Raw genomic sequence first — 15,358 nt, forward strand, 5'->3', positions numbered from 1 at the left:
CCTGATTAGTCGGTGGCCGGGACAGTATACTGGTACTGTGTCGTCTTCGGGTTAAATGGGACTGCATCCCCTGAAAAGAGATATCGGGTGGAATTTCCGCCATTGGTTATAGATATTAGAAATATAAAGTTCAGTGACTGTGATTGTAGAGGAGATAAATGGTTTTTGATGATAAAAAAAGAAGTGGCATAAAATAGGAGAAACAGCAAATCTAAACTGCACAGTCAAATTATCACTTTTAACACAAAACGGCCGTTGATGTTTGATGATCGCTGCATCACTGTTTTCAACTACAAAAATTGTTACCTTCAATAATTAGTATCACAAACAAAAAAAAAACGCTGTTCGGATTCTAGTAACAAATTAATGAATTAAATTCAGACACTTGGTAACATTCGAATAGTCGCTTATTACTTACCCTTGGCTTTTTGGCTGAAATTTTTTTAATTTTATTCAGATGAGACTCCACAAATCGAATGAATTCATTGCACACGTGTTTCTCCGACTGGATTGGCTTATCTTCCGTGTAAATATCGCAACGCTTCACCGTTCCGTCCAGGATTTTCTTCATGGCAGGATCCTCCCGTGGAAGAAGATACATTCGATAGCGCCAGTATTTCATGTTCTAGAATGTTTTTAGTATTAGTAATTACTAATATTTCGGAAAAGCTTCGAAATTCCACCTCGAGCAATTGAAAATCCGTATCACCACGAGTACAAATATACTGATCCATATAGTTCCAGTTAAAGTTCTCCAACTTCTCAGTGGCGAATTTAACACCGGATATCTCATAAGTGTCGTGCTGAGGAGCATGAAATCGATATGGATATCCTACGTTGATCGGTGGATACGGGTGCCTAAATCGAGAGACAAATTATGTGTAAGCGTGATTTGAAAAAAGTAAAAAAGTGATTGATTTCGCTTTCACTTACCTTGGTCGATACCTAGTGACTGTGATAGTTGATCCACTCAACGATATCTTGTGGAAGATCCGACCGATCGACAAAAGATACTCTTGAGATTGCTCCTGAGGAGCACGAATTCTGAGGACGGAACTAGACTGGTAGGAATTTTGCAATTGACCGCCGCAGCAAGGAGCCTGTTGCGGATTTGGCGACGGAGTATCCGGCAGAACGATCAACTGGAACCCCTGAAAATCAAATCATGAAGAACAGAATTCTAAGGATTTACCGTGTCTTTACCTGTGCTAATCGTTGTGAAACAAGCTCTTTGAATACTTCATCCGTAGAAAGGGGTTTCTTGTAAATTGCACGATTTTGTGCAAAATCAGCATTCACATCATCCGGCAGTAGAGTGTAGTCCGACACGACATAGTCATTGTGCAGGGAACGTTTATCCGGGAAGTAATCCGTTGTGATTGGCAGGCATGCCGGAATGGTTAACGATTTCCAATCAACGCCTAACAAATTGTGTTATTTTAATAAACGTATTACTATGCTGCAAAATTTGTTTGCTGAACTCTCTAAGTGAACAAAGTTAAAAAATCTAGTGAATGCCCTGAATAAAACATGTATTAGAAGCAGTTAAAGCGCCGAATTTTGTGAGTTCCAATTACGCATGCTAGCGCAGATGCACCAATTATTAGGTATTAGCTAAAAGGTAAGTATAGGGTGTACGAGATCCAACTACCAAAATTACTATTTATTAAAAAAAATTTTTATCTTGTTAATAGGAATTGCAAACGGAGAACAAGTTTTTTCGATGTTATAACACAAACATAAATTTTCTCAATACATTAATCACATGCAGTTAATATGCATTCCAAACATGTAATATTATCAATTTCTACGTAAGTACTCACGATCCCAGAATTGTATGAATGTTAGTCTAATACATTTCTATAGTGAACTGCTTCAAAATCGACAGACATGGTTTATTAGACACGTATGTGCTGCGATAAAGACCTTATCTCGACTGTTTCTCAAAGAAGGGCGAATCTTACAAAAGTAAACAAATCGAGTTTCTCTTTCATACGAGTAAATGTTTCAAAATCCTGCAATTTTGTCTAGAAATTTCGATTCTACAAACAATCAATATTAGTAATAGAAAGGATTATAAAAGGCCTAACTGCCACTCCATTCGTTTTCGTTAGTTTCGCCCTTCGTGTTCCATGCCAACAAACAGGGTGATACTTCAATCACTTGAAAGAAAGGGCGAAACTAAAGGATGATTTTTTAAGGGAATTCGATTTTCAAAAAAAAACACAAAAAATAGATGAAATCCTGGTAGAACTATCAATATAAATATCAATATGTTGGCCGCGGCTCCGCTTTAGATGGCCCATGGTCAAGGTCACCGTCACTGCAACGTCAGCTTTCTTCAAAATTAGTTTAATACTTTCTTTACCGAAACGTTCACACGTTCCGTCCAACAATGTGTTCCTCGACGGTGACGTTATGTATGAGTGTATCCATAAAAATGCATGCAATTAATTTTGACGGTGACGGTGACGGAGATTGACTGTGACGGAAGGTGACGGACCGTCTGAATCGTACATAATGCCACCGGCCCATAATCCACACCAAGCAGTGACTTTTTTAGATGCATCGGTAACTCTTGCAATGCTTCTGGCTGATCTTCACTCCAGATGCGGCAATTTTACTTGCTGACGTAAATGAGCTTCGTCGCAGTATACAACTTTTCGATAAAAAAGTGGATCTTCCTCTAACTTTGCCAGCGCCAATTCATGATTAAATTATAGACCAAACGACGATTCATGATTTAATTATAGATCAAACTGAACAAGTTTGACAATGACACAAGACACACTTCACGCGTGATCTGTCAAAAACAATGTTACAAAATGATATTATCAGATTTTTTTTTGAAAAACTGACCACATAGACGGAACTTTTCCTATTCTGGGAAATTGTTCACTGACTTATCAAAAATATTATTTATGTATATACGATAATTTCTAAATAGGAATTAAAACCAAAAACGAAATATTCGTCGATGTTTTTCTGCATTTGATGCCAATGTTAGATTCGTCCTCCTTTGAAAAACAGCTGATTTGTCTTCCAAAAAACAAGGGGCGCGTTCATTTCATATCATATTTTGAGAGAATTATTACAACTTTATATCGAGATTCCAAATCTCCGTATAATTGACATCTTCCGTGAATAGTGTTTGATTTCTTTGAACTAATGAATTTTCGAATTCTGATAAACGATGAAAAAAATCATCGTTTTTGCGATTTTTTCCAGAATTATTGTTCAACAAAATAAATTCAAATGTTTTGCATGATAAAAAGCATCATTTGAACAACATTTTGTAATTTTTTCATAGAAAAAAATTGAGAAATAAGTCGGTAAAGAGATATTTTTGAGGACGCCACTTTAAAATCACGATTTGCGGAGTCCACTGTATCTCAGCGCAGACTAATCAGAAGTGAACAAATGAACGAGGCATAGTTACAGAAGAAGTTTTTCTAGACCCCAACGTTTCTGTTTGATTTTTTAATTTTTGGTGGTTGCTCAAAGTGAAAACTACGATTTTTCACGAAAAAATCCGCCATTTTGTAGCTGTTAAACCTCCCCAAAGTAACAAACAACTAAAAGGAAAACGCTGGGGTCGGGTTTTTTAACTGTAGAAAATGTGTGCGAAATTTGAAAAACATTGGTTCAGTAGTTTTTGAATGACGATGGACACGGACTTTCAAAACCTGCTTTCGAGAAAAACGTTTAAAGTTTTTTGTCTATAAAATCAAAGGAAACAATTTATTACTACAGGCAGCCCGAAAAGTCCCACATTTTCAAAAAAATATATTTTTTCTTTTGTAATTTTTTATAATGAAACATTTCAAGAATATTTTGTCAAGTTTTGAAGTCAATCGAAGTAGAAATCTTGGGCTTGTGCGCCGAGCTCTTTTTTCTTCGCAGAATAAGATAGCCATAGATAAAGGTTCATAACATCCAGTGTTTCGTTCCAATAGGCTTGAAAATTTCACAGAATATTCTTGAAATGTTTTACTATAAGAAAATATAAAGAAAATATTAAATGATTTTTCAAAAGTGTTAGACCCTACCCGCCCCTTAAGCATTGTTTCATCTCATTTAAAGTAGTTTAATTAGAAAAACTAAAACTTTTCCCTGATAGCGAAAGTTACGGATTCAAGTTCCGTCTCTATGGTAATTTTTTTCTCAAATTTTTATTTCTGATAAATTTGTCTTCAAACATTTTTCAATCTGTTTTTACATTGGGTGCTGATAAAACTTATGAATTTGGTTCATCCTATTTTTCGATAAAATGACGAATATCCTTTTCCTGATGTTTCAGTAAGATAATGAATGTACTTATTCTTAAGGAGTGTATCGAAAATAACCTATCCACAAAATTTTCTTTCAAATTATGATGATATTTTATTCAAACTCACTTATTGACATTGATTTGTTCTTCATGATTAGAGATACCACTTTTTGGTCCAGTTTCGGGTGGGAAAAACCGGGTTTTCTGCCTCTTCCTGGTAGCTCATCCAAAGAATAGTGTTCCCCAAACTTATTAATGATGGTTTTAACACTGGCATGATGAATTCCAAACCGCTTCGCCAATTTTCGCATAGTAATACCCTTTTCACTAAGCCATGTTTCCAGAACCTTAATTTTTACTTCCTTTTCAATACGCGACATTTTGAAAAGGCAGAATTTCGACCGCACAAACAAGTAAACAAACGAAAGCTGACAGCCAAACGCACAGCATGTTGTGACCTGAGCAGTAGAAAAACATCACAAATACATGCGTACAACACAAATGTATGTGGATAGCTTATTTTCGATACACTCCTTACTCTTTCAGTCGTAGGACACGCGGGTCTCATGACTGTTCGCTTCCAACCTCAGTAGCTGCGAAGAGTTCGCTGGTCGTCCTTAACTTGATCGCTTGCCCGCTGCGCGTCTCTTTTTCTTATATTGGTTGGATCATTGTCGAGGGCCATTTTAAGCGGGTTGGACTCATGCCCGTAGAGAATAACCAGTGTAATCGGAGTTTTGTAGATACTTCGTAAGACGGCGAATTTTGCTTGGTCGAAGCGTCCTGCGCAGTCCAAAGTAAGCAAGAGTATCTCCGATACTCGAACAACGCACATCACTCGATGCATCGTAGCCTCTACCAACTATTGGCACAATACGTTTGTCCGGAAATCGTAGGCTGATTTGAAATCGATGAATTGGTGATGTGTGGGCACATTGTATTCACGGCACTTCTGCAATCCTGGCGAACACTTGGTCCGTGATAGCAAATTAGCCCATGAATCATTCCTGATATCGTCCCACGAATTCGTTTGAAATAGGTGAAGGTCGGTGGCATAAGATTTAGAAGAGTATCTTGTAGGCGACGTTAAGCAGATCTAATTTGGTACCCTTTTTGTAGATGAGACACATGAATCCTTCCATCCACTCCTGCGGTATAATTTCGTTTTCCCAGATCTTGGTAACGACCCATTGCAGTGCTTTCACTAGTGCATCACCATCGTGTTTTAGTAGCTCACTTGGCAGTTGGTCAACGCCAGCAGCCTTATTTTTTTTCCTAGATTTCTTAGAGGTATGGAACCGGCAGTCTATCGTCCTCTCGATCACGTCACAGTCGTTCGTAAGAAGATTTCCGTTGGTGTCCTTGCACATATCTCCTTCTCGTACAACTTTCTTGTGTCATTAGCACGGAACCATCGCTTCATGATCTCGGTCTTCCTGCTGACTGGCCGAGTTTAATCTGTTCCGACGTCGTTATCGACCACATAATGGAAAGTTTTAAGCGAGTTGATATGAACAGTGATATTGATTTGCTTCTCCCAAGCTTAATTTTCTTGGTAAGTTGAGCATTTTGATTCATTCTGTTGATCACGAAAGGCAACTACGGACGATCCACTTCAGCTCACCCAGACCCTGTCAGCTTGGAGCGATCTCAATGTTCAGTTCAGCAACGCCGTCGCACGGCGTCTCATTCAACATGTCATGTCAATTGTATGGGTGCGTCAGCCCGGTGGCAACAATAAGGTGCTCTAGCCAGTGCTATCGTAACCAACATCTCGGTCCATCGGGGCCTTCAAAGCAAGTCAGTGAGAGCAAAGTAAACAAATGCAACACTTCATCGATTGTGAAAGTCAGTATTGCAATTTGGCACCGCACGTTTAATAACGATATCACATTCATAATAAAACATATAAAAATCAATTTTATTTCAACAAATCACAGATATTTAGCATCAACAATTTTTTATTTATGTTTACATACTTCTTCGTTGTTTTCGTCTTTGCGAAAAAGATGATGGTCACGAAAACATGGCGGCCCAGCAGGGACTTGGGGTACGCAGTGCTGCTATTTTGGCGCGTACGAATTTGACATTTCTCTCCCCTACTTCTAAAGGGTGATTTTTTAAGAGCTTGAGAACTTTTTTAAACAATAAAACGCATAAAATTTGCAAAATCTCATCGGTTCTTCATTTTAAACGTTAGATTGGTACATGACATTTACTTTTTGAAGATAATTTCATTTAAATGTTGACCGCGGCTGCGTCTTAGGTGGTCCATTCGGAAAATCCGCTTTTTTATCGACAAATTTTGTTCACTCATGAGGCTCATTTCTGGTTGAATGGCTACGTAAATAAGCAAAATTGCCGCATTTGGAGTGAAGAGCAACCAAGAGCCGTTCAAGAACTGCCCATGCATCCCGAAAAATGCACTGTTTGGTGTGGTTTGTACGCTGGTGGAATCATTGGACCGTATTTTTTCAAAGATGCTGTTGGACGCAACGTTACAGTGAATGGCGATCGCTATCGTTCGATGCTAACAAACTTTTTGTTGCCAAAAATGGAAGAACTGAACTTGGTAGACATGTGGTTTCAACAAGATGGCGCTACATGCCACACAGCTCGCGATTCTATGGCCATTTTGAGGGAAAACTTCGGAGAACAATTCATCTCAAGAAATGGACCGGTAAGTTGGCCACCAAGATCATGCGATTTGACGCCTTTAGACTATTTTTTGTGGGGCTACGTCAAGTCTAAAGTCTACAGAAATAAGCCAGTAACTATTCCAGCTTTGGAAGACAACATTTCCGAAGAAATTCGGGCTATTTCGGCCGAAATGCTCGAAAAAGTTGCCCAAAATTGGACTTTCCGAATGGACCACCTAAGACGCAGCCGCGGTCAACATTTAAATGAAATTATCTTCAAAAAGTAAATGTCATGTACCAATCTAACGTTTAAAATAAAGAACCGATGAGATTTTACAAATTTTATGCGTTTTATTGTTTAAAAAAGTTCTCAAGCTCTTAAAAAATCACCCTTTATGTACGTGATTCAATGCGGACTCGTCTGAGGGCGCCATGGTCGCAAAAAAGGATGTTACTAAAGATTTTTTCGGGAAATGTGAGTGCTGGATATCTTGTTAATATGATGTCTTTGGCTCAGCTCAACTCATAAAATTCAATATGAGTCGACTGAATGCAAAAGAAATCCCGTTTAAGTATATCTGACCGGACATATATCAAAACCGGACAAAGACAAAAACATTGAGTGCAAAATACCGGATCCGGATTATACAATGCAAACATTTTTTAGCAAACATTGTTTAGCAACATCATAATTGAAAAAAAAATTGACCGCAAAAAAAAAACAGATAAAACTTGTGCTTTGAAAGAACCGACTAAATTTTTATACGGGTAAACATTGGGTAAGCAAAATAGACGGCAATAGAGACTCAAGAGAATCTCACATCACTCCCCAGTCGAAGAATCAAAGAGAGATTCGATTGGTAAGGAAAAAGCTTGATAAGTGTTGGTAGCAGATTGCAGACAAATTAGATTATAGATTACAAACTAAAATTTTAACCATATCGGCCGTGTACAGTCAGATCATCTACCAAGTTCTTTTCTACCGGGTAGTCTTCTGAGTTCAGCTGGCAGAACGATTTCTCCGGAACTTTTGTCGCCATTCGTTTTTCCTTATTTTCATTTTACCTGTCGTATTTTAAGTATGTTTTTCCGTTGTGTAATAGGGAAAAGTTCTACCTTGAGTGTGGTTTCTCGTAGTATGTATGGACAGAACTGTGTATTTTCTTTGTCGATTTTCTTAATTTTTTTTTATGGGACGGTAATTTGGATTAGCAAATTACCTCACTTGCAAATTCTTTGGTGTTCCTTCTTCCCGCAACAGCGTCTTTCCTCGGCTACCCATTAGGTGGTATCAGCTATTATCGGTATGCAGAGTACCATCCGGGCTCGACTTGTTTTTATATATTCAAGAAAATATCATAGAGACCACATTGTGTCTGTATAGTACCAAAATGAATCCCATTTTAATTTCAAGTATAGAATAAATAATTCCTTAGTTCAGGATAAGTTTCTTGTTTTGTTTTTCACACCGATTTTTACCCGGTCATTCGATGGGGACATGGTAAGAAGTATGATGAAGATTCTCTAAGTAATACTTAAGTGAAAGCTAGCTTTCCTTCCGGTTCATTCGAGGATAATTTGCACTACAATGTACATAACAAAAAAGTTAGTCACAATACGTTGAAACTGGAATACAAAATCCACGACCATAAAGTGCAAAATCTACAGCAACGCATGTGGGGTTGAACATGAAAATATACACACTGCTTATTCGCACTGGATACCTAACTGCTACTCGCCAAAATTACAGGAAATACATATAAAAGTGTAGATAAGTACATTTATAATAAAAATAATAGAAAGAACATAAGTAAAATCACAAAAGCAACTAACGGGAGGATATGAGCAACATATAAAAGCACAGGAAAACGAATTTTCAAATAGCTATAGCGTTCTGAAATGTAAATATATGTCTTAAGATAAGAAACTTTCCAACCTATGATGACTCTTCCAGCTGCAACACAGGGATCACACGAAGTAGCAACATTTAGATAATTGCAGTCGAATTCGTAGCACATGTAGGTAGCACAGTTGATTCGTATTTATTATTTTTTTCAGTGGAAGAAAAAAAGAATACGTGTGATAGATGATCGGTAAATTGGTAGTAAACAATTGTGTGTTCGTAGCACGGATAGCAACATTTGGTATGTGAAACCATCGAAGACGGTGGGGGTCCCGCGTAGCCCCATATCGTTGCGTTGCCGAATATCAATTATGTCGTAAGTGTGTAATTCACAAAACAGTCATTTTGTTGGTAGTTGACATTGTTTCAATTGGCGTAAGTCACATTTTCGGAATACGCACATTTGTTATTGATAATGAAGAATAACATGAAAAATTCAAGTAAAACATCAACATTTCATTGAATCAATCATATTGATGGATGGAACGATGAAAGCACATGAAACGTAAAAGTTTAGATTATTTTCATTAATTGATTCTAAGAAAATGTATTAATTTATGAGTGATTTGATTAAATAAAAAGAAAACAATCGTTACTATGTGGAAATCTGAAAATAAAAACTAATATCGGGAAGCCGCTGAGGGACTCGTCCCAATGGTACCTGTGGTAAGTGAGGGAGTCCATTCCTGTTCGCCGGTGACACCCCACAGAAGAGTGAGGCTCTTTGATGGTGTAACCGTAACAGTTGGGCCAGCAGCCGAATGCAGCAGTCCTGACCTTTTACGATTACCTGAAAAGTAAGAGAGTGTGCTTAAAACACCAAACAACGGTCAATATGTCATTCAGAATTACCTTTGTTTTCAGCAATCCACTTCAAGTCTTCATCATTCAGTCGACTATCCGACGAAGCGATACTGCCATGTCGACCCTGCTGTCCCCATGTGCAGGTTGATGTATGTGCATATTCGCTACTTGTATCCAGATCAAAAGCAGCATAGTTAACAACCTTGTTAGTAGTCGGGACGGCCTGATAATGGTGCTGCTGAATCAGCACACCTTGTGGACCCTACGAATAAGCCAATGTAAATTCGATCATTCAATGAATTATGTTGCATTAAATACCTTTGGAAAGATGTGCGTCCATCGTCGCCTGTTGGAGGTCAGCTTGATTGTCACATGCGATGGATCAAACGGATTTATCAACGCTCGACCAGTTCGTACAACTGGTCCACTGGACGATCCGAAGCTACGATTCAAGTTCTTTTCGCGTGCGTTTTCCGTTGTGCTAAGGGAACTGTTGTGGGAAGTCACACTCAAATTCAACATGTTATTAATGTTATGATGTATATCCGGATCGGACATTTTCCTCCGCAGATCCGATGGAGATGACAAACTATCCCATTCGCGATTGTTTCCATACATCCCGAAACCGTCTAAACTAGGAACAGAAGTTTTCTTCGTACGGGCCACACGTTGCAGGGAACACGTCCCATGTACCGTGGGCATTTGAAAGATCTGATCGTCATACGCATCATAATCGAAAAGACAATTGTGAATGTATTCATTTTTGTTTTCTTTTTTCGGAAGTTTTAACCTGAATGCATCCGAAGATTCCTGAGATGTTGTCTCCTGCGCTAAGGGAGGTGGTTTTATCCTTGGAATGAACGTTGAGTACGCTACTTTCTTATTGGTTGAATAAAAGCTAAGATTGATCCAATGTGGCATCGAATAATCATCGATAGATGTAAGAGAATCCTTATTATGAAATTTCAGTAATGGTACTGCATGAAGCGGTTGTTCACCGACACACACCAAATCACTTCCAACACCGTTATCAATGATTCGTTGTTTAGTGATATTCGTTAATTCTCGATCTACCTCGAAAACACCTACACCAGGCGTAATCACTACCGAAAGTTGTCCAGTTCGATCGAAACTTCGATCCAAATAGTGTTTCTCGAAAACATTCAGCGAGATATTCAGTACTTCCAGAAAATTACCCTGAGCAGCAGTAGAATTTGTTGCTTGCGGGACTTTCACATCCAAATTAGGTCGTACGTGATACTTTAGAACTACGTCACGATATCCAGTAAACAGACGTCGGAGCTGGACTAAAGTTGAGCTCCAATCATCACAACGCTCATTCTGAATCGCAACACGATAGAAATCTTCATAGAATCGACCTTTGTAATCCACCTGGAGACACTCTCGCATGTGCAGCGGAAACTCATCCAAGCATTTCGCAGCGTAAAATGTTCGAGAAAACATCACAATGGTCACTTCATGATTACTGCCCAACTTCTTCCACTTTGTATACAAATCTGCTAGAAACCCGTTCACTGCTTTCTCAAAATACAAATCACCATGGATGTCGAAATCCCACATTTCAGACGACATTTGAATGAATAGATAAACCATCGACGTGTTGCTTCTGAAAACGACCTTGGTATCTTCCGTGATCACACCGCAGGCAACTCGATCTCCCTGTGACCACATTTCGTAAACCTGACATCGGATACATCCCTCGCAGTATTCGATTTTTTTGTTCAGATAAACACAAGTATTGGTGAGATAAGTTTTCAATCGCCACATCTCGGACCTGCCCATGTACTGATCCTTGAATGTTATTTCTACGGAATCTAACGCCACTTCAGTAGGGTCCATTTTCTGCATGAAAACATCTTTGTATGGTTTCAGATTAAAGGCCACGGCAATATTCGCCTCAACACTGATGGTTTCCCGGTTCATCACATCTTCAGTTAGATACTTCACCTGTAGTAGCAAACGGATGTTATCATCTTCCGGATGATAAATTTCGACAATATCATTGAGCTTCAAATCTGGATGATCTTTTGAGTTAAGTAGCAAATCTTCAGCTGAGAAATAAAAAGTAAGCAATTAGAAATACTTCCTTATATGGATTGTGAATAGTGGTCAACTTACAATTAAAACTCCTTTGATGGGTAATAATTTTGAACAATTTTTTCATCTTGAACCCAAGTATTCGTTGACGAGTTGAACACAGATAACGAATAAATTCAAACAAATTTAGTTCAGTCAACGAATGTTGATAGGGCAGCCAATGTCAGAACCTATTATCACAATTGCATTATCACAACTGCTTGTTTACATTACATTTTAGCATAATCACATTCCACTACACACTCTGTACCGATTTTTCTTTTGATTACGCACACCAGTATAGTCACTCACTATATTTTACTATTGGAATATTATTGAAAAATGGTAAACTGGACAATCGAGAGTAGAAAATACATAAATCACAATAATTTTACCGTACTGGTGAAAATAGACCTGCAATTGACAGCATGAAGCGAGAGACACACGAATCATATGTTTTTGACATATTTATATAATCAGGGTTGAAAATAAAAGACATTACACGTTCCAAAGAAAATAATAAAAACATTAGTGTTAATCATAAATCCTTAAAATCGATAATTCTCGGTTGATTTTTTAATTGACCGTAAGAGCAAGTGACAGATTCTCTTTGCTTACTTTGTTTAGCCAAAAGGTAATGGGGTACAAAAATCAAAAATGAAGGTTTTTTAATTCTAACCAAAAAAAAAAATAAATCAACAAAATATAAATAGCGTCCTCCAGATGACTTAGTACAGGGGCCGCCATGTGCCTTTTTTTTAAACATGCAATAAAACACAAACGGTTCATCCGATTTCAAAATTTATTTTTTCATATTAAAGTACAATCCTTCCGAATAATTGTGGAATATAATTTCATTCAAATGGTTGTCTCGGGTGGCCTTGCAGTACGCCATACGGTCGGTCAAGTTTCTTTGTACATTTTCGATTGTATGCAGCTTTATTTCAGCTATGGCTGCACGAATGTTGTCCTTCAAAGCTTGAATTGTCTCTGGCTTGTCCACATAACACTCATCTTTGACAGCCCCCCAAAGATAATAGTCTAACGGCGTCAAATCACAGCTCCGAGGCAGCCAAACGACATCCGAATTTCGACTGATAATTCGATCTTCGAAGACTGTGCGCAGAAGATCGATCGTAGCGTTGGCTGTGTGGCACGGAGCGCTGTCTTGTTGGAACCAAATGGTGTCCAAGTCTTCCTCTTCAAGTAACGGGAAGAACCAATCGCTGATCATGGCGCGGTAGCGCTCGCCATTGACCGTGGCGACGGCTCCTGCCTCATTTTCGAAGACAGATGGCCCAATGATGCCGCCAGACCAAAATCCGCACCAAACCGTCACTCTCTGAGGATGCATCGGCTTCTCCATGATAACGTGCGGGTTTTCCGTCCCCTAGATGCGACAACTTTGCTTATTAACATATACCTGCTGGGATGAAAATGTGTCTCATCAGAGAAGATGATTTTTTGGTACACATTCCGCAACATCACCATGATTTTCAAAGTAAAACTGCACTATTTTTACGCGTTCCTCAAGCGTATACACATCCATTTTCGTTCAGCGGAAGGATAAAACTAAGTTTATGTCAAATCAGAAGTGACATTAAGGTTACCAATGTCGAAATAACCGCTAGTTTAAAAAAAGTTAGATGGCGGACCCTGTATGTTGTGACAAGAAGAACCGTGAACGGTCGTAGTTGTCCGTCGGTTCTGGGACAAAAAGTTAAAGCTAATGGCATTTATGGAGCTAGAATCGTCGTATGCATACCTAATTTAATTGTTTATATTGTTGTGGTGGTATCATAGCAAAAAAAGAATTGTAACAATCTCAATGTGATATCAATTGATGTGAAAAAAATTTAAGCGTACTGAACATAAAAAGGAATAATTTTCAGTTTTCTGAAGCAACGTATTGAGTATAGATTACACCAGCGTGACGGAATACTGTATACGGTTCTGATAATAACTTCTGTAATATTACTATTACAACCTTTAGAACGACACCAACACATTTGTGATATTACATCAAAATTGCTGCACATCACTATTTAAATCATTGATCTTGACACATTTCTTGTTCGGCGATGTACTTCATGTCTCCCCTAGTGCCAACTCGTTTAATCAGCTACGCGTAGCATTGAACTGCTGTGATCGATACGTAAATGGATTGAATCGCTTCGACCACGTTAGTCATCTGCAACAGAATCTCATTGGACGTACTCTAAATTGATTTTATGCATATCGTTCCTGTGTTTTCCTTATAGGTTTTCAGAAAACTCTGTTCCCTGCTGCACTCTATGAAAACTTGTTCAAACTCGAGCACGTCGTTTGGAAAACTTAGTGATTCCTGCGAACAATACGGTGTGTTACGCTAGTTTACTGTTCGTTCGAGGTGTCATCAATTGGAACTTGTTGTCACCTGTAGTAAGACGCTCTCCCTCGGAAATTTTTTTTAAAGTTGGCTGCATCGATTTTTTCAATTGTAACTAGTACATAGTAGTATTTTAATTGTTAAAATAGGAAATTATAATTAGATATAAGAATGTAGTTGCGAACGATGAAATCGGAGGTAGTAATTATTAAAATATGTTTTATCTTACACTACTGGACAAACAAACAAACAAACGTTTATTGTTTAGTCAAAATTATTTCCAGAGTAAAATAAACCCAAATAACTTTCCATCCGTTAAACATTGAAATGGGCCGCAGTTTCAGTTGAATTTAACTACTCGACACAAAATAACCACTCAAGTGTCAGATTTTAACCAAAAGTTAAAATTACCGCGAAATGGATCACTGCCTTACAGTTCATTTACAACCGCAAATACTTAGTCGCCATTTTCAAATGTATTTGTTTTTATCAGGAAACACCTACCGTAAAACAGTTTTAAGTACGGTTCAGACGATCAGTCAACTTCCGTCAACGTGAACGGGATATCAGTCAACTTCCGTCAACGTTAAAGGTGACCACGTTCCACAACTTGCACTAGTTGTGGTTGTTTCAGAAAATTGCTCTACACTTATTAACGAATTGAATGTATACAACATTATTAGCTTTGTTCAATTGAAACAAAATTGTTGTTCCTTAAGCAACGCATTTGTTTCTTGAGCAAAGCTTCAAGTTCTCGTATCGAAGTTCAAACTTTGCACTGCCCACAGTCAACCACATATGTATTTTTTCGTAGGGGTTTGAAAATTTTTTGAGAAAGGCATCGAAAAGAATTTAAAAAAATGTTATCGACTAAATGTGACAAAGAGAGCCCGATCAACAAGATATTTACGTAGCAAGTGCTGATATAAGTCTGGTCTCATTAGTAGTTAAAATATCAAAATTTTCTAACAAGTATCAAAAAAAGAAATAATTTAGATCGTTGATCGGGAGGGGGGGATATATTTTTGGAAATTTATGGCGTTTTCGTTTTTAATTTGCACTACACCGGTGCAGTGCTACACTGAGGCATGAATAAACGAACAAAAATGACGAAAACATAAACAGTAACCATTGACTACAATACACGATTCCATTGCACAGAGCTACACCAAACTTTTGATGAGTGCTACACCAGTGGTATCGGTGCAGAAAAAGTGTAGCACTGGTGTAGTGCAATTGGTAAAAACGAACGGTTTCAGTGCAGCTTTCGCTACACC

The 15,358-nt window shown here is 38.1% G+C and overlaps 1 protein-coding gene across 2 annotated transcripts in view; it reads right to left on the bottom strand.

The window, feature by feature from the left end:
* LOC131437528 (GATOR complex protein Iml1) overlaps positions 1 to 12,152 on the bottom strand; it is a 29,268-nt gene extending 17,116 nt beyond the window's left edge. Inside the window, exons 1-10 of one of the 2 annotated variants that reach the window (XM_058606931.1) lie at positions 11,756 to 12,152; positions 9,935 to 11,688; positions 9,665 to 9,878; positions 9,474 to 9,602; positions 8,846 to 8,863; positions 1,204 to 1,421; positions 934 to 1,151; positions 684 to 858; positions 419 to 625; positions 2 to 70 (exon numbers count right to left, since the gene is read on the bottom strand). In XM_058606931.1, coding sequence (XP_058462914.1) covers positions 2 to 70; positions 419 to 625; positions 684 to 858; positions 934 to 1,151; positions 1,204 to 1,421; positions 8,846 to 8,863; positions 9,474 to 9,602; positions 9,665 to 9,878; positions 9,935 to 11,688; positions 11,756 to 11,801 — 3,048 coding nt within the window. In that variant the 5' untranslated portion in view covers positions 11,802 to 12,152. The remainder of the gene's footprint in view (position 1; positions 71 to 418; positions 626 to 683; positions 859 to 933; positions 1,152 to 1,203; positions 1,422 to 8,845; positions 8,864 to 9,473; positions 9,603 to 9,664; positions 9,879 to 9,934; positions 11,689 to 11,755) is intronic. The other variant, XM_058606932.1, reaches the window with a different exon arrangement.
* Between the last annotated feature and the right edge of the window lie 3,206 nt (positions 12,153 to 15,358).

Source organism: Malaya genurostris, chromosome 3, assembly GCF_030247185.1.
Source record: "Malaya genurostris strain Urasoe2022 chromosome 3, Malgen_1.1, whole genome shotgun sequence".
In the NCBI taxonomy this organism is placed as follows: domain Eukaryota; kingdom Metazoa; phylum Arthropoda; class Insecta; order Diptera; family Culicidae; genus Malaya; species Malaya genurostris.